The 23589-nt window shown below is 36.4% G+C and overlaps 1 protein-coding gene across 4 annotated transcripts in view; it reads right to left on the bottom strand.

The window, feature by feature from the left end:
- Positions 1–22659, bottom strand: part of LRRC40 (leucine rich repeat containing 40) — a 65621-nt gene extending 42962 nt beyond the window's left edge. For all 4 annotated transcript variants that reach the window (XM_008060969.1, XM_008060970.1, XM_008060971.1 and 1 more), the window contains exons 1-8: positions 22421–22659; positions 21179–21252; positions 17869–17998; positions 10839–10962; positions 7226–7368; positions 4416–4588; positions 569–656; positions 408–453 (exon numbers count right to left, since the gene is read on the bottom strand). In XM_008060969.1, the coding sequence (XP_008059160.1) occupies positions 408–453; positions 569–656; positions 4416–4588; positions 7226–7368; positions 10839–10962; positions 17869–17998; positions 21179–21252; positions 22421–22612 (970 nt within the window). In that variant the 5' untranslated portion in view covers positions 22613–22659. The remainder of the gene's footprint in view (positions 1–407; positions 454–568; positions 657–4415; positions 4589–7225; positions 7369–10838; positions 10963–17868; positions 17999–21178; positions 21253–22420) is intronic.
- Between the last annotated feature and the right edge of the window lie 930 nt (positions 22660–23589).

Raw genomic sequence — 23589 nt, 5'->3', positions numbered from 1 at the left:
CACCTCAGCCTCCCAAAGGTGCAGGATTACAGGCTGAGCCACCGAGCCCGGCTTCAAAATATTTTTTGATAAACTTACCAGTTCATATATTATATTTGGAAAGTCAAGTTTTACTCCCTTTTCAAAACTAAAGTACTAAGTGCTTACTGACACTTTTTTACGATATTTGCAAATTGGCAAATTTTAAGCAATTCAAAGAGATTACAGTTAGAACACTATCATTTTGAATTTAAAGATGTTTCTTATAACCTCAGCATACTTACAGCCTGTATGGAGAATTAGAGTCACATCTACCAGGGACTATTCTTCCAAATATTCATATCTAAAATAGATCTAAATTTATGTACTATTAATACCTTACCATTCTTCATGAATTCTCCAAAATATAAGAGAAAATGAAAACGTACCTTTGATCTTGCTTCGTAGATACTTTAGGACTTCTTGGGTTCCTTTCTAAAAAGGGTGGACACAAAGATAATCACTAAGACACACCCTGTATTTTTATAGATCAACATGTGTGTCCAAATTTCAATTTTAAAATAAGGATCTGAATTACAGATATACTTACATTTATAATTTCTCTTCGAATGGTTCTCAAAGGATTTCCCTCTAGCGCTAGGAATTTCAAAGGAAGATTTCCCAGTGAATAGGGCAGACTACAAAAGATTAAATTGATTTCAGGAACAACATTAAATATAAGTATAATCCAACAAAAAGTTGACTATAAAACAACATATGACAAACAATATATCATATAACAATCTTAAAGAAGGGTCAAATAATGTAGGCCTAAAACAGCTCCCTTCAAGATAGATGCTAAACATGTAAAAGAGAAACTGAATTTGTTTTCAAAAGTATCATACTGAGATTGCTAAAAAATAACGTGAGCTAAAAAACATTTGCTAAATTGTATCCAGTGCCAAAAAGTAAATGTCAAAAACATATTAATAAGTTTGAGCTGGGTATGGTGGCTCACACCTGTAATCTCAGTGCTTTGGGAGACTGAGGTGTGAGAAACACGAGGCCAGGAGTCCGACATCAGCATGAGTAACAAGGAGGGCACCTGTCTCTACCCAAAAATAAAAATTAAAAAATCAGAAAAAAACAGACTTATACACCCCAGCCCTTAGTAACCACTGAAGTACTCTGGTACTGTACTTTTGTCTTTTTAAAGATGTCACATAAATGGAATCACACAGTAGACATCTTTTGTGTCTCGCTTCTTCCATGGAACATAAAGTTTTTTGTGATTCATTCATATGGCTGAAAGTTGGAAGATGGCTTGAGCCCAGGAGTCTGAGGTTTCAGTGAACTATAATAGGGCCACTGAACTTCAGCCTGGGTGACAAAGTAAGACACTGTCTCTAAAAATAAATTATTTTTAAAAAAAATTTGAGTTGGCATCTCACTCTTTCGCCTAGGCTGGAGTGCAGTAGCACACTCACAGTCACCACAGCCTCTACCTGCTGAGTTCAGGTGATCTTTCTGCCTCAGCCTTCCAAGTAGATGGAACTACAGGTACACGCTACCATGTCCAGCTAACATTTTTTTGATTTATTGTAGAGACGAGGTCTCGTCATGTTGCCCAGGCTGGTCTCGAACCCGTGAGCTCAGGCAATTCACCTCCCAAAGGGCTGGAATTACAGTCGTAAGCCACTGTGTTGGGCAATTAAATTTTTATAGAAAACTTTTTGGGAGACAGAAATGTTCTACATGACTGTGACTATGGTTATACAAATATATATATATATCTATATATGCTTGAATTGGTAAATTGTACTGTATGTGTTACACATTAGCAAATGAATATGATACAAAAGTCATAACAAGACAAATGCTAAACAAATACAGTTGCTGTGAGAGTAGAGATATAGAAATTGGCAGGGTGTTATGGGGAATAGGCGGTAGCAAAACCTGGCTTTGAACTTAAAAAGAATGAGATTCTATGAGGCAGTGAGGCAAGAAAAGAGCATTCTAAGGTAAAGGAGCCAAATGAAGAAAGGGTTGGTAGGATTATAGTTCAGTGTAGTCAGAGACCAAGACACCTGTAAGAGGGAAGAATGACAAAGAATGAACAATCTGACTGTGAGACACCCTTGAATGTTAGGCTAAAAAGTCTAGAGTTTGTCTTTTTACAAGACACAGTGGTTTCCAATTGCTAGTTGGAGGGACAGAAGCATCAAAATCTCTAAAGAATTGCTTTTTTTAAAATAATGTCTTTTCGGAGAACTATTAAAAGGAATTATTTAAAAAAAAAAAAAATTCTAGGGTCCCACTGTCAAAGATTATGATTCATTGGTGCCTCGGAATCTTTTTTTTTCTTAATGTTTCTGATATGATTCTGATACATAGTCATATTTGGGAAACAGTGCTATGGCAATGAAGAACCACCATAGTTCTTTAAACAGAATGATGGCTTGATAATTCGTATTTTATAAAAACTACTCTAGTAGCAGTGTCGGAAATCATTGGATTCTGAAGGGCTGCAAAATGTCTAAAATTGTCTAGTATCTCAGAAGTATAGGGTTAGGGAAAATTAACAAAATAAATATTTACTAAATATCATTATGTTTTAGGCACTTTATACCCATAGCTCTGGAGAAAGAGGAACATATATATACCAAATGCTTTTACTAATTATTTAATTTGGGGTTAAATTTTGCAAGCTAAAGTTCTTCAAGGGATATTCAGGTAACTTATTAATTTAATATATATGAGTAAAAAGCTTGGATAGTGAATGGTCGCTATCCAAGCATTCAGATCTATGGTCAAGATGTACCATATGCCATATGTACCTTATGAAAACAATTCTGATTTTTAAAAATATTTATTAGAATATACACACCGGCTGGCCGGGCATGGTGGCTCATGTCTACAATTCTAGCATTTTGGGAGACTGAGGTGGGAGGATCGCCTAAGTTCACAGGTCTGAGGCCAGCCTGGGCAATTTGGCAAGACCTCATTTCTACAATAAATCAAAAAATTAGCCAGGAGTGGTTGTGCATCCCTGTAGTTCCAGCTACTTGCAAGGCTGCGGGTCAAGGCTGCAGTGGCCATGAGCAGCATGCCACTGCACTCCAACCTAGGCAACAGAGTGAGACTCCAACTCAAAAAAACCCCAAAAGAATACACACACTGAACAAAATCTGCCTTGCTTAACTTTTTTCCTTCTGTGAATACCACCCCATCTTTCTAGCCTCCAAGCTGTTCAACACCTCTGACATGTAAATGGTTTATAACCTTAGGTAAGTCTTATTTTTTTGTATATATAAAATAATGCTATCTCTTTATATTATGGTGCTATAACTTTTTATGATTCTTTGCTTACTGCTCTCTTCCTATCTCCAACAAAGTTGCTAAATTCTACTTATTCCAACTCATGACACCTCTCACATCTGTCCTCATCTTTCCATTCCCATGCTGCCACAGTTCAGGCCCTCATTACATGAGAGAAATCTATACACCTGTGAATAAAGTGAACTGGATGTAGCAAGTGTCCCATAGATACAAATATTATTGGATTAATCTAATAGAGTTTTATTTAGATTCCCCACCTACAACACCACTCCTAATCCAAGTATCCAACCTACTACCACCAACCTTATTTTTTAAATTGAGATTACAATCAAATTGGTTCTGTTCATAATCGTTCAATAGCTTCCTACTTCTAACTAATGAAAAGTGACTCTTCATAGCCATTCAGGGGTCTCTTTCACATGGCCTTAACTTACTTTTTAAGTCTTATCTTCTCACAATCTCCTTCCCTGCACTTTACTTAGAATTGCCAAAGGTTTGTGCTGCTTCCTCCTGCCAAAAGAATCATTCTCACCACTTCACACTTGAAAATTCTAGTCATCATAGTGAGACTAGTCCAAACCATGACCCTGAAAGTAAATGAGTTCTTAAGTTTTAAGCTCTCAGCAATTAACCTATCTCATTCTAGTTCCAGGCCTGAAGATCATGTAAAAACAATTACTAAGTCTATAAAGTTTGCCCTGATTCCTCTCAATAAACTGTCATTCCTATAAATCCTTCATGACTCCAAAGCATTTTATATCTCGATAAGGCTTTACATTCATTTAATAGAGTCAACAAGTATTTATCAGGCACCTTCCATGTATTGAGGCACTGGTCTAGGAGTTGAGATACAGCAGTAAACAAAAAAGACAAAAATCCAGCCTCCTAGAATTTATAGTGGGTTACAGTAACTTGTAAATATATCTTCTATCGCTATATCAAGCTAGCTGTCAAGGACAAGATCTAATTAATCTGTACATAATCCCTGCTCAATCAATATTTAGTAAATTAATTTTCTTTTTTAAAAAAAAGGATCTCATGCTTTTGACAAATATTTCAACTTATAAGTTATAAGCAAACACAAACATAATTTCTATTTATGCCATCTTTAAACTTACCTACTAATATCATTGTTGCTTAGGTCAAGTCTTTCCAAAGACTGTAGCAGTACAATTTCATCTGGAACAGATTTTAACTTGTTATCCCTCAGGTCTAGCACAAGGATCGAATTTAGATGTGTAAGATGTTCTGCCCCTAACATTTCAATCTGGTTTTCACCTAGATGTAATTCCTACAAAACCAAAGATCAGTTATGTATATTTCTGTATTCAATTTTATACTAGACAATGAAAATAAATTGTGGGTACTCTTAATTTTAAGTTAGTTTAAAAAATAGAAAAAACACAATTTTCAGATCAAAGTGTTTAAAGTTTCCATTACATTTAAGCTATCTTTACAGCTAAAGAAAAAAATGGCATGAGAACATTTTCAAGAATCTTCTGGCAATTTAAAAATAATTAAAGGTTGAATCTGGCAGAAATATCAGGTTTACAAAACCAGAACAGATAAATGATTTAGTACATGTAGAATAAATAAAAACACAAATCCCAAAACTATACTGAGGAAAAGTTAGCTTTAAAACAAAATCGTATCAGTTCAAAAAAGTTATTTATATAGTTGACCCTTGAACAACATGGTTTGAACTGTGCAAGGCCACTTACATACACATTTTTTTCAATAAACATATCAAAAATTATTGGAAGGCCGGGCACGGTGGCTCAAGCCTGTAATCTCAGCATTTTGGGAAGCCAAGGTGAGAGGATTGCCTGAGCCCACGGGTTCGAGACCAGCCTGGGCAATTTGGCAAGATCTCATCTCTACAATAAATAAAAAAATTAGCCAGGTATGGTAGTACGCATCTGTAGTTTCAGTTACTTGGAAGGCTGAGGTGGAAGGATTGTCTGAGCCCAGCAGTTCGACACTGGGGTGGTCATGAGCGTGCCACTGCACTCCAGCCTGGGAGATGGAGTGAGATTCTAACTCAAAAAACAAAACAAAACAAAACAAAAACTTTTGAAGATTTGCAACAATTTGAAAAAACCTGACAAACTGTGTAACCTAGAATTATTTTTTAAAAATTAAATAAAAGGTATGCTATAAATGAATATATGTGTAGATACTAGTTTATCATTTACTACCATAAAATATACACAAATCTATTGTAAAAAGTTAAAATTTATCAAAACTTACACACACACTGACAGATCACACATGGTTCCACTCTCAGTGATAGAGAAATATAAACAAAATAAAGATGCAGTATTAAATCACAAATGCATAAGATTAACTACAGTACATACTGTACTACTGCAATCATTTTGCTGCCATCTTCTGTTGATTGCAGTGAGCTTGTGTTGTGAGGATCCACTTAAAATTCTGTATAATGCTAATTACCTACACCTGAGCTGTTTATCGCCCTAGCCATATTGCTTATCACAGTAAAAAGTAATTTCTTGCAGTTCTCATGCATTTTTTTTTAGAAAAGTTTACAGCAATAATATAAACCTTGGAAAACGTCATGGGACTCATACAAAGTGCCACTAGTGATATTGGATGTACTCCAAAAAGTAGAGAAAAGTCATGACATTATCAGACAAGAGTGAACTGTTTGATACGTATGGTAGATTGAGTTGCCCACCATGACAGACAGCCAATTCATTTTATAAACAGATGAAATAAACTTATGGTATCAATAAATACAGTATAGTACTGTAAATATATTTTCTCTTCCTTATGATTTTTTCAAATAACATTCTTCTATAGCTTAGTTTATTGTAAGAATACAGTGTTATAATACATATAACATACAAAATATTTACTCAACTGTTTATGTTACTAGTAAGGCTTCTGGTCAATAGTAGACTACTAGTAGTTATGTTTTGGGGAGTCAAAAATTACATATAAATTTTCAATCGCATGGGGTTTCGTGCCTATAACCCCAGTGCTGTTCAAGGACCAAGTGTAATCAGTTTGATATTTAACATTTTCATTAGTGACTATTATATATACTGATTTCCCATTAATAGACTCTACAATTATCAGGTGGAAAATTAATCTTATTAAACAAAAACCTTTCCAGTTCTTATCATCACTGTCACCAATCTGTTTAAAAGAAACTCTTCTCTTTTTTTTTGTCAGAGTCTCACTCTATCGCCTAGGTTGGAGTCCAGTGGCATGCTCACAGCCACCGCTGCCTCAGGTTCAGACGATCCTTACGCCTCAGCCTTCCAAGTAGCTGGAACTACAGGCATGTGCCACCACGCCCAGCTAACTTTTTGATTTAGTATAGAGACAAAGTCTCACCACGTTGACCAGGCTGGTCTTGAACCCCTGGACTCAGGCCTCCCAAAGCGCTGGGATTACAGACTTGAGGCACTGCAACTGACCTTAAAAGAAACTCTTTTCACACTGATGCATAAAGGTATACATAAAGGAAAGCAAAGAAAGTATGGCAAATTTAGAAGACAATACTAAGAAAGTAACTAATTTTAAACAAACCTGATTAAGATCAGGTGCATATGAAAGGTGGTGACTTACAGAATTAGGTACATATTCCTCACTAGTATTCCAGGTATCTGACAGTATGGTCCCAACTTACCATTATAACTTCATTATCTGCTAATTCTCAAACTATAAACTACTCACCAAATGAGAGGAAGAGATCTCTATTTTTTAAATTATTTAAAAAATGTATTAATAAAAATTCATTAATGTCAGTAGTCATACTGAAATTTCAAAAAACAAGAACATAGGAAAAATACTAATACGCATTCTCAATGTCAAAAAAGATGAACTCCTTTTAAAAAAATAATTTTCATAATTAACTTTTTAAAAATATACAGTTATATATTAATCAACTGAATAATACCTTCAATAATCTACAAGAAGAAAATTCTGGTAGAAAATGTAACTTATTCCTCCGTAAATAAAGCAGTTCTAGTGATTCCATGCCAGTCAATTCAGGAGGTATAGTTTCCAACAGATTTGCATTACAATCCAAATGCTTTAATCCTGTAATACATATTCCACGAAAAGCAAAAATACTTTCAAAGAGAAAAAATATTAGTTGCGGACTGTATACAACTTCAAAGAATATATAAAAAAAAATCACCATGAGAATTTATGAACCTGTACCATTGTATATCACTTTAATGATCAAGGATACTGGTCGGGCACAGCGGCTCATGCTTATAATCCCAGCACTTTGGGAGGCCGAGGGTAGAAGACTGCCTGTGCCCACAGGTTCGAGACCAGACTGGGCAACTTGGTGAGACCTAATCTCTACAATAAACTTTTTAAAAAAATTAGCTGGGTGTGGTAGCATGTGCCAGTAATTCCAGCCATTTGTAAGGCTGAAGAGGAAGCACCACCTGAGCCCACTCCAACCTGGGTGGCATAAGTGAGATTGCAACTCAAAAAAAAAAAAAAAAAATTCAAAGATACTCAAGTACCAACGAACTAAATAAATGTAAATTTAATACTACATTCAATTATAATTAAAGAGAAATAATAATATTAAAATTATGATTTAATAATAGTCCAGGTCATTTTTGTAATCGATTTTAAAAAGTTCTCTAGTACTTTGTTACTCTAAAATTAAAATGTACATTATTATTTCCCTCAATTATTATGTATCTTAGAAAAAAGGCTTAACATAATTAAATACATACACAAGCATGCATACTTGCTGCATGAATGGATTTCTGTTAATAGTGGCTTAGACACATCTGTATTTTTAGGCAAATTGACTTTTCATCAAAAGCTTTGGTTTACTATGTATTCCTTCCCATTCTTCCATCATCCACCCTGCCTCCCTCTCTTTCTTCCTATCTTCTTTCCTTTCTTTCTTCTTTTTAATTTTATTTAAATTGCATGTTTTTCCTAACATTTCAGCTACACTCCCAATAAGAAAGTATACTACAGCTCAAGAAGACTGTCTTTACTTGCAGCATCTCTTTTTTCTCTCCTTGTTCATTCTTTCTTAAAAAGCAGAACAGAAAACAAAATGAAAAAAATAAAGGACTTCTCTTAAGATTTCAATAAGGGGGTTTAAATAAGGGGATCCCTAATCCATAATTATAAACCTCTTATCACGGCCACCATATATTCTCCAAAAACTCATTCTTTTTTTTTTTTTGAGTTGGAGTCACTTCGACGCCCAGGCTAGAGAGCAGTGGCATGCTCACAGTCACCCCAGCGTGGACCTCCTGGGCTCAGGCGATCCTTCTGCCTCAGCCTTTCAAGTAACTGGAACTATAGGCATGTAGTACCACGCCCGGCTCATTTTTGATTTATTGTCTCACCAAGATGTCCGGGATGTCTCGAACCCGCAGGCTCAGGCAACCCACTCGCCTTGGCCTCCCAAGGCTGAGCCACCAAGCCCAGCCCAAAAACTCACTCTCAACCCTCTAATTTGAACAGCCAATATGCATTTTACAATTTATTTTGTTGTACTCTGAGCCTGTTAATTTTAACCTAATTCAAGATTGAGTTGATATACTAATGCCTTAGACTGTTTTTCCTTTAGGAGTTGAAGAAGCTAACTGCTTCTCAAAACAAATGCAGAAGTACTACCGTCAACAAATAATATCATAATTTATATATTATTTTAGGACATCAAGAAAAGAAGTCACAATCTGGTCCACCCTGAAACTAGTGAATCCTGTGAGGAAAAATATGTTTTAAAGTTAGAGCCTACATTTTCACAAATGTTTGCATCTAAGAGCATTGACATAAACAGTATGCAGTGGAAAGAACAATAGAGTTGGAGGAAGGATTGAAGCCCTGGATCTATAATTAATAATATAAATTCTAAGCCTACATTCATGAACCTCTAAAATATAAAAAACAGGCATCTCATCTACTTTACAGAACAGTTGTGATGGAAAAATGATATACACAAAGGCATTTTGAGTACACACGACCATACAAATGTAAAATTCTGACACCTATTTACATTTTTTATTTCTATTTATTTATGTATATTTTTGAGTTGGAGTCTTACTCTGTCACCCAGACTGGAGTGCAGTGGCTGCTCCCGGCCACCGCAGCCTCGACCTGCTGGGCTCCAGTAATCCTTCCGCCTCAGCCTTCCAAGTAGCTGGAACTACAGGCGTGCGCTACCACGCCAGGCTAATTTTTGATTTATTGTAGAGATGAGGTCTCACCGAGTTGCCCAGATGGGTCTCAAACCTGCGGGCTCAGGCAATCCACTCAACTCGGCCTCCCAGAGCGCTGGGATCACAGGCTGAGCCACCGAGCCTGGCCTCACCTATTTATTAATAGTGAAATAATAACTAAATGTCCTCCTGTCATGGATGAGAAACAGAAAGCATCTGATCCTTAATTATACAAAATGTTAGAGAAACTACCATAAACTCAAAAGTATTTTTCTATGGATATCTCCATATGTTCGTATCTCTCAAGATACTGCAGCTCAATTTGTGAAGAAAAAACCATGTTTCTTGTATCTCCATTCCAGATATCAAATTTTATGTTTAGCTCTTCCTGATAATACCCTAATTGAAAAATGGCGAAGACAAGAAATATCTTAACTACTGGTATCCCAGGAAAAGTTTTCCCCAAAATGTCAATTTGATTTATGGCAGATTTAATTGATTTTAAAACTTTTATTTTAAGTGACAAATAACTATAAATCTAAGGTAAAACAGCACAATTTTACTAATTCACGTCAAAATTATCTGTAATCAACTGTAGGAAACTATTTCTATTACTTCCTCCACAAAGGGGAGGTTTAAAAAATGAAAGAAGGCTTATAAATAATTAGCAAAAAAAAAAAAAAAAGGACTAGAGAAGGTAAATAGTCTGTAAGAGACACACAGTGCAGCCATCAAAGAAATAAAAGTCTGCTTCTAAATCAATGGGATGATTTTAGACTCTGAGAATTCTAAGATGATGAAGTATACTTATTTAAAAGGCACTAAAATGTACTCTGTTTATTTATCTTTTAATACTAGTTCTACAATACTTTAATGGCTCAATGGAAAACCAATAGAACCACTGAATTTTGACATTTTGTTTTTTTAAAAAAAGACTGAGAATCTTAATACTATTACTCACAATCGCCAGGAGACTACAGCTAACACAGAACCTCATTACCACAGGTGAATTCACCTGTTAGAGGGGAATAATCTCTTCATAAATACTGAATTAATGAATCAAGAGATAGTACAGCTCAAAACTTTAATCAGTTTCTCAGGTATACAATCCTACCATGATTGATAATAACACTTTCTTTCCCCCTTTTTGATATGCCTAAGTATCTTTATGATAGTAACTCTTTAGGCAGTTGCTAGACAGTAATGGTTGGAGAAAATCTAACAGCAGCTGCTACTATTTACATTTACCTCCATAAAAAATGTATTACTTTACTTCTCTAAAACTATATTGAAAATTATGGTTTTAAACACAAGTTGCACCGACTTCAAATTTATGTATTTTTGAAAATAGAAAAGATTTACTTTTCATTTTACTTATTTCTGTTGGCAAACTCTTCAGCTGGTTACTGGAAAGATTGAGTCGCACCAAACCGGATAGAGAAGAAAAACTAGCAGGAACAGTTGTAAGACGGTTGTTTGACAGATCCTTTAAAAAGAGAAAGATAAAATGAATGCAAAAAACAAGTAAATTTTAAAAAATTAATAAATGAGTCCTAAAGAGGATTTCAAAATTTTGCAGGAACTGCAACATAAAAGAGACAACATCAGGTGATAAATTTTGTGACCCTCATTCACTGACAATTTCACAGATCAGTCTTCATTTCAATATTCTTTTTCAACATCTGCAGGCTCACTATGTGTCCATCATTGGTAGTTGATAGGAATTAGAATGAATTCTGACTTCAAAAATACTTTCCATAAAGGATTCTGTTAAAATTAAGTCATGTTATATCTTGCATCATGTTTTCAATGCATAAATTCATTTCATCATCCAATATTTATTAACCATGATGAATTAGCACATTATTGGTAAACTGCAATATGAAGTGAAAAACATCTTTGCAGTAAAGAAAAATTCCTGAAAGAAAGAAAATTAAAGTGTGAGAAAATGGCTATTTAAACTTTTAACGAAAAAAAAAACATTTTCTTTTGATTCTTCTGCTGACCCCAGCAAGTCTGCTTTGACTAAAACCAGGAATCTATTCTCTACTATTCACTCACTCCAGCTTGGTTAATTAATCTCCACCTCAATGTTTCTTTTCTCTTCTTTTTTTCAAGTCAAGGTCTCACTCTGTTGCCTAGGCTGGAGTGCAAGCGCAGGATCATGGCTCACTGAAGCCTCAATCTCCTGGGCTCTTGTAATCTTTCTGTATCAGCCTCCAGAGATGCCAGGACTACAGGCAAATGCCACTACATCCTGCTAATTTTTAAATTTTTGTGGCCGGGCTTGGTGACTCTGCCTGTAATCCCAGCACTTTGGGTGGCCGAGGTGAGTGGATTGCCTGAGTCCGTGGGTTGGAGACCCACCGGGAAACTTGGCTAGACCTCATGTCTACAATAAATAAAAAAAATCAGCCGGGCATGGCAGTGGCCACTGCACTCCAGTCTGGGCGACGGAGTGAGACTCCAACTCAAAAAAAAAATTTTTTTGTGTGCTAGAGACAAGGTCTCACTATGTTGCCTAGGCTGGTCTCGAACTCCTGGGCTCAAGCAATCCTCCCAAAGTGGTGGGATTACAGGCATTAGCCACTGCTGGGCCTTCAATGTTTCTTAAATCATTATGTTCCTGTTTTTAATTTAAACAGTTACAAGAGAACTAATTTTTGGAACCCTCCTTAAAAGACATTGTTATGAATCAGGTTATTTTTGTAACACCCAAATTAGGTATAAAGTGCAAAGTATAAAGGAAAGTAGGGTCAATGGCAACAATTAATTTTTAAAAAAAACTTAAAGGAACAATTCTCTGAAGACTTTCATTAGTCTAACATTAATCAACTGCATTTTGTAACTCCGAACTTATTGAGAAGATAGAAAAAGGTAAAAATGCTGGACCAGATCTTTTTTTTCTTGAGTTGGAGTCTTACTCTTGTTACCCAGGCGGGAATGCAGTGGCATGCTCACGGCCACCACAGCTTCGATCTGTTGGACTTAGGCAATCCTTCCACCTCAGCCTTCCAAATAGCTAGAACTACAGACACAATCTACCATGCCCAGCTTGTTTTTTTGTGATTGATTGCAGAGACCAGTTCTCACCAAGTTGCCCGAGCTGTTCTTGAACTCCCGGGCTCAGGCAATCCTCTCGCCTCAGCCTCCCAAAGTGCTGGGATTACAGGCTGAGCCACCGTGCCAGGCCCAGATCATTTTTTTAAAAAATTCTGTTAGGATTATTATAACATAATATTATCATAATATATAACATAGCATAATCTATAGCTCCAATATTTAAAAACTAGAAAAATAAGGAGACTGCTAATAAATATTTTGTAGCACCAAAAATTACTGGCACTAAATGAAATGTGGTATTCTGTACTGAATCCTAAACCAGTAAAAGGAAATTAGTAGAACAATTGGGGAAATCTAAATAAAATCTGTACTTTAAATAGTATTGCACCAATATAAATTCCTGAGTTTTTACAAATGTCCTGTGGTTATATAAAGTGTTAACATTATGGGAAGCTAGGTAAAAGGTATATAAGAACTTTTTATTATATTTACAACTTTTCTAAAAATCTAAAATTATTCTCGAATGAAAAGCTTAAAACAATTATTAACAGATATTAATTCAGAAATTCTCAAAGCATTTTTAAAAACCCAAATAATTCTAATAAACTCTACTCTAAATTCTAAACAATAGAATTACTGATAAAATTAAATATTTAAATACCACAGTTAATAATTTAGATATAAAACATAGTATATGTAAATTAACCCAAATTTATGCCAAGTCATTCTTTTAGCAAACATTTTTTGAAAGGAGGTACCTATAGAGACCTAGAATAAACTTAGTTTAGCGGTCTTTTTGTCTCGGTATAGCCATTTTTGCTTAGACTTTACCACTGACATGCTTTGAATCTAGCACAGGTTAGACCTAGATAAATTTCCAAAAGGCAAGTTTTAGGAAGTGTCCAGATATTCTACTGCAGATCAAGAGGCAGCCTACCCCACCCCCTCAGCAAATCTTCATCAGATGCAAGACCAGGACAGCCCAACAGCCCAACCTTTCAATTCATGGTTTAGCATAATAATCTCTAGGAAACTTTCAGGTTCCCTGCCAAGGCAGAAATCAAAGATCACCCCTTGGCCTGCCAAAGCCACAGAAAGATAATAAGACCATCTTTTGGGCAAGGAGTTTGTGGACTGCAAACCTCTGACAAGTCTCTGGCGGGAAATCCCCCTCCCCTTGTCTCCTCCCATCTAGCCCACCACCTGAGGGCATGAGATGCTAATGTCTGGTCAAGTCAAGATCTAAGACTCAAGTGGCTACAATCAACACCAAAGACCCGCCCCAGCCCTGGACATTCCTCAGGGCCTAAACCCCCTTACTCCAAAGGCACTTAAATATACCCAGTTCTTGACCCTTCAGTGTCACACTTGCCTCTGAGTGTCGGCCCCATTTCCAATCTGTGAAAGGTGAATAACAAACTGTGCTTCCTTCTACTCTCTTCCTTGTTCCATTCTTGCATTATTCCTGTGTGATATTGGCACCCACACTGGTCCACCTCGCCTCATATACCCTTTCATTTATTTAGTACTATTTTGCTAAGCAGGTATTATATACCTTTAAGAAATGTTACAGCTGGGTGCAGAGGCTCACTCCAGCACTTTGGGAGGCTGAGGTAAAAAGACTGCCTTAGTCCAGGGGTTCAAAACCAGTCTGGGCAAACTTGGTGAGACTTCATCTCTAATAAGTCAAAAAATTAGCTGGGTGTGGTGGTGCACACCTGTGATTCCAACTATTTGCAAGGCTGAGGCAGAAGGATCACCTGAGCCCAGCAGGTCAAGGCTGCAGTGGCCATGAGCATGCTACTGCACTCTAGCCTGGGCAACAGAGTGAGACTGCAACTTAAAAAAAAAAAAAAGAAATATTACTAGTTTAAATGATTACAGGTGTTTATACTTTTAATCTATTTTAATATATTGTTGCTCACATTTATGATTTTCTTGAGACTGAGTCCTTAGAACACAATTCTCAAATGAACTATCCTTTCATTATGCAAATTAATCTTTGGGAACTCATGGAGGGACATTGGAAACTTTGTTGATTATAAGGTTTTCTTTCGGCTTTCAACTCTAAAAGGACTCTTTTTTTTTTTTTTTTAAATCAATTGCTGTCTTTTACCATTAATTTTTATAAGAAAATCTGATGGTTCCCTTCTCTGCCATATACTTTGTTTACCTATGCCTTTTACTTTCCAACCCTTATTTCCAATCTGGAAATCATATTGAAAGACAAAAAGAAACTGAAGAAATGGTTGAGAAGTGTTATATTTTTATTTTAAACAATAGAGCAAATCAGGGAATGAGACATTGAAGGAGTGGTTGAGAAGAGTCTACATTTTCATTTTAAACACTAGAGCAGATCAAGCCTGGAGGCTCATGCCTGTAATCCCAGCACTTTGGTAGGCCAAGGCAGGAGGATTTCTTGAGCCCAGGAGTTCACAGTGAAGTAACATAGTGAGATCTTCTCTTTCTAAACATTAAAAAAAATTTATCTGGGCATGATAGTACACATCTATAGTCCCAACTACTCGGAAGGCAGAGGCAGAAGGATGGCTTGAGCCTAGAAAGTCAAGGCTGCAGAAAGCAATGATCATGCCCATGCCACTGCACTGCAGCCTAGGTGACAGAGTGAGACCCTTACTCAAGAAAAACAAAACAAAACAAAAAAACACTAGGGCAGATGAGGGAAATATCGAGGATGTACATACAAAACAAATAAACATCAAAGGAGTAATTTTTTCATTAGTGAAAAATAAAATTTAAAACCGAGTACCACATGTTCTCACTCATAAGTGAACCTCAAACATTAATCATAATACTATAAGAAAGGGATTGGGCCAGGCTCGGTGGCTCAGTCTTTAATCCTATAACTCTGGGAGGCCAAGGCCAGTGGATCACCTGAGCCTGGGAGTTGGAGACTAGCCCAGGGAAGTTGGCGAGACCTCACCTCTACAATTAATCAAAAAATTAGCCGGGCATGGTAGCATGCGCATGTAGTTTCGGTTATTTGGAAGGCTGAGAGGGAGCTGCAGTGGCCACTGCACTCCAGCCTGGGTGACAGTGAGACTTCAACTAAAAAAAAAAAAAGAAAGGGATTGGCAGTAGTGGGACACTGCCAGGTGACAGTGAGACTCCAACTTAAAAAAAAAAAAAAAGAAAAGAAAGGGATTGGCAGCAGCAGGACACTGCTGGGTGCCGGGGGGTAGTTGGTGGCACATAACATCAATAAGGGTACCCGATCTCAAACCAGGAGAAGTGGGGACCAAAGGGAGGCCCAAACTTTCACTATATTATGGCCACTTATCTACCTAATCCTGAAGTGTAACCACATCTTTAAAATAAAATTAAATTAAAAAAAGAAAAGTCTTACTACAACAGAAAAAAATATTGTTCCCTTATCCTCAGGAGATGGCTGACTATCATAATTTAAAACAAAGAATGAGAATTATTTAAATAATTTAAATAAATTAAGAGTAAAAAAAGAAAAATAAAATATAAAGCTACAATGAAATGAGTTTTATAGAAGATGAAAAGGGGAAAAGAACAAGGATGTAATATAAATTAACTATGTGGATTAGGTAGTATATATTAATACCACTGAATTAACATAGCTAAAGTCTTTCAGATTATATAGCTTGCCATGGAATCTAATTCCTTTAGTGGTACGGTAGAAAAAAAGGAATGCACTTTGGAGTCAAATTGACTTATGTTCAAATCCTGACTTCATTACCTTTTACAGGTTTTTTAAAGATAAGCCTTGGTTTCTTAATGTATCAGGAAATAAAACTACCTCCAAAGCACAAACCAAAGTGTCTACTGTTTTTACTATTCTTAGTAATATGATTAAAATAATATTTGTATTGCTTTGTGATCTCTACTTAAGGTAAGTGAAACAGATGGAATAAACATTTTGCCAGGGCTTAACAGACCTTTTCCTTGCATATTCTGGACTCCAGAACTACCGCCATTTGTCCTGCTGGTAATGCTGTAGTATACCAGCAACTGGGTGCATCTGGTACTGCCTATGATTTTTATCAGTGTCCACCTCTAAGTGGGTATTCCCTCTACTTTCTTCCCTTAGTTGCCGCCGCTTGCCATCTGAGCAATTGCTAAGGATGTCCCAGATCAAACTTGAAAACATGCTTGGCCATTATATTCCCTGGTCCTTTGAGGTCAGCTTTGCTGCAATTTTGGCTCTTGGAGTCCTCAAACATAGTTATGAAATTGAGTTAGACATGTTGTATTAACAGTGCCTTAAAATGTGCCAGGTTATAAGGTAATTAATTAGATTGGTTGGCTTCAGGGTTAACCTGCCAGAAATAGATATTTTAGATGTTACTTTTATGCTGTGAAGCATTGTGAAATCAGATTTCTTTAAAATAATGTATCACAAAGTCATGGAAAGAAAGCAGTTTTAAATATGAGAGTCCAAGGTTTATATCCCAGCTATGTCTTATACTAAATATGGGAACAGTGTTAACAGTCTTGCTTATAAAACTGAGCTAATATCCTCTAGCCTGTCTGACTCAGGTGGTATTTAAAAGGATTGGGCAAAATAATTGCTTGTAGTTTATAATTCTATATAAATAAAAGAGGTTTCCATGAAAAACACGTTGCCAAGAAATGACGGCCACTTTGAAAAAGAAGAAAGAAAAGGCAGGCCTTCCCAGGATCGCCTCAACATGCAGAGAGCAAGAGGGCCACGGGTAACATTAAGAAGGAAATGGGAATAGGTATAGAAAAGAGAATCGGTGCCAGGCTTGGTGGCTCAGCCTGTAATCCCGCGCCTTTGGGAGGCTGAGGTGAGTGGATTGCCTGAGCCCGCGGGTTCGAGACCTCATCTCCACAATAAATCAAAAAATCAGCCGGGTGTGGTAGCGCATGCCTGTAATTCCGGCTACTTGGAAGGTTGAGGCGGAAGGATCGCCGGAGCCTGGCAGGTTGAGGCGGTGGCCGGGAGCGGCCACTGCACTCCAGTCTGGGCGACGGAGTGAGACTCCAACTCAAAAAAAAAAAGAGAGAATTGGCAAATACCAAAGACAACTTTCCTCTATTCTGCAAAGCTATAAACGCCTCTGAATAACAAAGCCACCCTAACTGTACCTTTCCCAAACTTTATTCCTGAATTAAAACTCAAAGTTCATCTCATAACATAGGAGACATAAATTTATAATTATTAATTTAGCACTCTAATCGAAATGTACATTTCCAATAATCTACTCATAAAATCAGCTGTCCATGTTCCCATGATTTCAATCACACATCCCATTTCTCAGTTGATGAAAATCTCAGCACTCTTAAATGATACAAAAATTTAAAAACCACAACTTACTAAATCTTCTAAATTGGCAAGTTGTTCAAATCCCTCCGATATGCAAGCCAGTTCATTATGCTGGAGATATAGGAACTTCAGGTTTCTTAGGTTTGTAATTTCTTCTGGGAGTAATTTCAGCTTGTTATGGCTATTGGTAAAATAAATGCTGAATAACTTAGTGACAACACAATAAATATTTATCAAAGGCATTTTTGCTAACCAACTCCATGGACTCATCACAACACTGAAATATAGCCAGGCGAGGTGGCTTACATCTGTAATCCCAGTACTTTGGGAGGCGGAGTTGAGAGGACTGCCTGAACTCAGGGTTTCGAGACCAGCCTGAGCGACTTGGCCAGACCTGTCTCTGCAATAAATTAAAAAATTAGCTGGGTGTGGTGACACATGCCTGTAGTTCCAGCTACTTGGAAGGCTGAGGCAGGATTGTCTGAGGCCAGCAGGTCAAGGTTGTGGTGCCTATGAGTGTGCCACTGTACTCCAGCCTAAGCAACAGAGTGAGACTCCTACTCAAAAAAACTGAAATATGATTAATAATCTTAAGTACTTAACAAAATTCACATCCCAAAAGTACATGCTCATTAAAACAACAGAAATCTAAAGTAAACAAATAGGGACTTCAACAAAAATAAAGGTTTTTAGCTAGACATAAATAATTTGAGAATTTTTTATTGCTTGCTTATAACCAACTCTTGATTTTACATGTAATGTGAAAGCACATACTGGATTCTAGTTTTTTTTTAAACTGATATTACTTTTATTATTTGTTTTTTATTGTTTGTTGTTGCTGCTGGGATTATAGATATGAGCTACCACACCTAGCCATATCTGACTTTTAGAATTCTGACAAAACCATGTGTACACACAAACATACCACAGGGGAGTTACAATCTTATATGGAGATTAGGTTTTAAATTTAGAATTCAAGGCAAAAATAGCTATCTCTGTTTGAGAGCCTGGAATATCAGGTTGAACGTAATATACAATTCCACTCTTCTTTATACTTGGTCTTCTCACTTAGGCCTTTCTATAGAGATATTTGCTTAATGATGTAGAGGAAATCCCAAATCACTGAGGATGATAATTAAGAGATGACTGAAGTAGTTCCCAGGTTTACTCCAACTTAACTAAATACCTATGAATTACGCTCTATTTTCTTACTACATAGTTACTTCAAAAATAACAAGAAGAAAATGGAAAATATAAGGGCCTTACAATAACATTACATTACATTAAAATAAAACTAGGTGAGGCCAAAAAAATGTCTTCTAAAATAAGAACCAATAAAAGAGTTTAAAGTCAGTTACTTAACTGAAATCTTTGCATATTTGACAGGGATCTAGCTGGGTAGAGGTGTATATCTAGCTATATATTTCCTCTATCTCCTTTTCTTACCTAATTGCTCCACTCTAAGGTTCATACTCTTAAATAACTGGAATCTAGAGCTAAAGCCACACCACTCCATACTTCCACTCTTTCTTCTCAACTCTTCCTGTTCATGTCTTTGTAGGCCGCATCTAGTCTTAGACTTGTAAGGGGAAGAGGCGCTGATGCAGTTTTAAATAATAAACACCTGTTTATGTGTAGATATTTTTGCTGATTTATGGTAATTTTTCATTATTCATCAAATGAAGACTCATTATTTGAGTGACTTTTCCCCCTTAAATTAGTTAACTTACCTCCAGAAAACAGACTTGACCATATTATATTAGGCAGACCTGTAACCATATTTATTGTATAAACCACGGCTTTTGTTTTTTTTTATTTTTTTATTTTTTTGAGTTGGAGTCTCACTCTATTGCCCAGACTGGAGTGCAGTGGCCGCTCCCAACCACTGCAGCCTCGACCTGCTGGGCTCCAGCGATCCTTCTGCCTCAGCCTTCCAAGTAGCTGGAACTACAGGCGCATGCTACCACGCCCGGCTAATTTTTTTAAATTTATTTATTGTAGAGATGAGGTCTCGCCAAGTTGCTCTGGCAGGTCTCGAACGTGTGGGCTCAGGCAATCCACTCACCTTGGCCTCCCAAAGTGCTGGGATTACAGGCTGAGCCACTGAGCCCGGCCAAACCACGGCTTTTCAAACTATGCTTTAAGTATTTAAACATTGTTCCTTCTAAAAAAACCCAAAACCCCTCAATTTCCTTTCCCATAATCTCTGTCTATACGACACATATACACAGTTATTCTTTCTTAAAGATCTGGGAATGTACTGGAGGGCAAACAAACCTGGTTAGAGCCTTAGCCATCTACCATATGCTACACCTATCTATGATAGTACAAGAAATATGTTCATGGAACCCTAGAATTTAATCTTTAGAAGATTAAAAACTACTACTAATCAAAACCAAGAAATTTTTCTTCATTTATGAAATAACCATTTTCCATTTCTTCCTTATTGTTTAATACCTAGTTTTTTTTAGAAATATCAAGGTAACTTAAAAGCTGAGATATCATCAAAGAGGTTTACTAAAATAACAAACACTAAAAATTGTTTCATACTTTAAAGTATTTTTTTTTTGAAAACCAACTGCCCTCAAATCCTTAAGACCGGAAAACATGCAGGCAATGCTAAAACCAAAAAACAAAGTCAAATAAATAATCTAAGAGCAAAATTTAAGCCAGGCTGGCAGTTCACATCTGTAACCCCAGCAGTTTGGGAGGCAGAGCTGAGAGGATTTCCTGAGCCCAGGGGTTCAAGACTAGCCTGGGCAACTTGGCCAGACCTTGTATCTATGACAAATAGATTAAAAAATTAGCCAGGCACAGTGGTATGAACTGTGGTTCCATCTACTTGGAAGGCTGAGGCAGAAGGATTGCCTGAGTTCAGCAGGTCGAAGCTGTGGTGGCCAAGAGTATGCCATTGTCCTCCAGCCTGGGCAAAAGAGTGAGATCCCAACTCAATAAAATAAAATAAAATTCTTACGCTGCTTTAATCTCTTTCTGAGCTGGGCATGGTGGCTCAAGCCTGTAATCCCAGCACTTTGGGAGTCCACAGCGAGAGGACTGCCTGAGCTCAGGGGTTCGAGACTAGCCTGGGCAACTTGGTGAGACTTCGTCTCTTAATAAATCAAAATACAAGTCAGGTGTGGTAGTGTGCGCCTGTAGTTCCAGCTACTTGGAGGCAGAAGGACTGCCTGAACCCAGCAGGTAGAGGCTGCGGTGGCCATGAGTATGCCACCGCACTCTAGCCTGGGCAACAGAATAAGACTCCAACTAAAAAAAAAACTCTCTTTCTGAGATAATAAAGAGATATTCTAATGTTAGAAACCATTATAATAACAACATTAGAAATAAAAAGCTTAAATTTTACCTGACATTAAGTTTCTGGAGATTTTCTAGGTCTCTTATTGCAGAAGGAAGGGATGTCAGCTGGTTATCATGTATCTAAAAGTTATTAAAGGGCAAAGTCAATATTCTTGGTCTTATAATTAACAATACATGAGCTTTGCCATTGCACAAAATTATTCACCAGTAATCCTCTGTTCTTCTAATTCAATGGCAATGAGTTGGTAACTTGTTCTGTGTGTAAAGGAGTTTAAAACTGATTGACCAAACATCTGTTCAGGAATCATAAAGTGATAAGTCATTAATTTTAAATGTTATAGGAATAATTTTTAAAAGTCACCTCATTGAGTGGGGTTTCAACTTCAAATAAGAGATGAGGTTAGAATGATTTATGTCAATATATACAACAATTATATGAGAAGAAAGAGAGCGACTTCTCTCATGTTCTCACAGAACCACATTGTTTTTAAGGTAGACAAAATCTTAGAGTAAGTCAATCCAGTAATTTTAAAAATGAAGAAAATAAAAAAGTTCCCTAAAATTTTAACTATTTAGATCTTGCTTTTGCACACATGAATTTGGGCATGTTTTCATGTTGTTAGGAAAAATATACAAGAAACCCGTAGATTTTAAAATATACTTACTCATCTTCAATTTACCACAACATGGCAACAAAAAACTTTTTCTGTTTTCTTTTTTTTTGCAGATAACCCTGAAATGGTTTTTACTGGGCTTCAGGATATAATGTATCTCCCCCTCAACTCCCAACAAAAATTTTTTTTAAAGAGTCCCTGAACCAAAACACAAACCTTTAAATCTAATAATTTAACTCAGTAAGATTGAAGGTAACTTACAGAAAGAAAAAGTCAATTCTTATTGCTTGCTTTACTGTCTAGAATAATAATGATTAAAATAATACAATAAAAAAGATGAACAGAGTCACCACTTGTTAAATATTGATTTTGCTTGTATGCATTAACTCATTTAATTCTATAATTTTAAAAAGATAGGTGGTAGTATCAGTCCTGGTTGATGGATGTGAAGACTAAGGCACAAGGTAACTGTTCCGAGATCACACAGTTATTAAGGCAGAGTCAGAGTTAGAAACCCAGTGTTCTGACCTTGCATTCTTAGTGCTGTGCCTACATAATAATTTGTTACGTGCTCTTGCATTTTATCAACTCAGTATGAAAGATTTTCTGCTTATTAAAACCTAAGTTTGGCTTCAGAGTCTTCAAATAATAACCTATATTTATAGTCAGCTTACATCAAGAACAGTCAGTGCAGGCAGGAGTCGGAGGTCATCTGTAAGTGACTGAAGTTTATTGTTTGAAATAATTAGTTTGGTCAGATCTGTCTGCTCCCACCATCTTTCGGTAGCACCAAATGAAAGATTCTGATTAGCTTCCTCAGGGACATCCACATTTATTCTCCAGACACACTGAGGCACTATTTCCATCGCCACCACACCAAAAAACAAACAAACAAAAAACAGGAAGTGAATACTTAGTGACATATGTTTAAAATAGCTACTCAGTTTATCTATTGAAAGACAATTTCCCAAAGAAGTCAAAAAAATTTTTTTCAAATAAGTCAAGTATTTATCAGGTATATGCAATGTACAGCACATTGTGGTAGACCTGTAAGACAAAATATGGACTCTACCATTATGCTAACAGAAAAGGCATGGAAGTTCACATCTACAGTTAATAATTTTTATGAAAAGAATGTATACACTAAGGCTCAGAAAGGGTTAATAATAGCTAACATAAATATGTCTAACATACTAACTTATTTAAAACTCATAACAACCTGTGATGCTATTAACTATTTCCATCTTATGGATGAGAAGAATGAAGCACAAAGACAATGTATAATTTGTATACAAACTAGGGTTACAGTTTAATAAGTACCAGAGGTGAGATTAATTCCTGACAAAGATATATTCTTTCTTTCCATTAGTATTTGGAAGGCATATTTGACTTTGGTAGCTACTCCCTATTTTATCTTACATACAAATTTATTTCTTATCCCAACATGTAACACTGTTATTCTATTGCAGCAAATAAAAACTCTTTGTGGATGAAAGTTTATTTTTAAAGTGAAGCAAAACAAAATAACTTCACTCTTCCCAACTAATTTAAAAGCCAAAGCACCATAAAATTTATCATTATTTTGACATGTAGGTATGCATAGTTGAGTGGGAATAAGAAACACGGATAAGCTAGCAGTTGGTAGACGAATCTATTGACACCAAAGGAGTCAATAGAAATGGGGTCACTTACGTATGTGATTAAAGATAAATGTTATTCTTGAAAAAAAAGAAAACCTATCAATGTGCCTTGAAGTGTGGTTCACTAATAAAAAGCTCCAGGAAGCTGGGGGCGGGGAGCCACAAGAAAACAATACAAAACATGAAAAAAGATACATGGAAGA

Source organism: Carlito syrichta, unplaced genomic scaffold, assembly GCF_000164805.1.
Source record: "Carlito syrichta isolate Samal-C Ts95f unplaced genomic scaffold, Tarsius_syrichta-2.0.1 Scaffold304785, whole genome shotgun sequence".
NCBI lineage: Eukaryota > Metazoa > Chordata > Mammalia > Primates > Tarsiidae > Carlito > Carlito syrichta.
The sequence above is the reverse complement of the archived record's forward strand: the minus strand, read 5'-3'. Positions and strand labels throughout refer to the sequence as shown.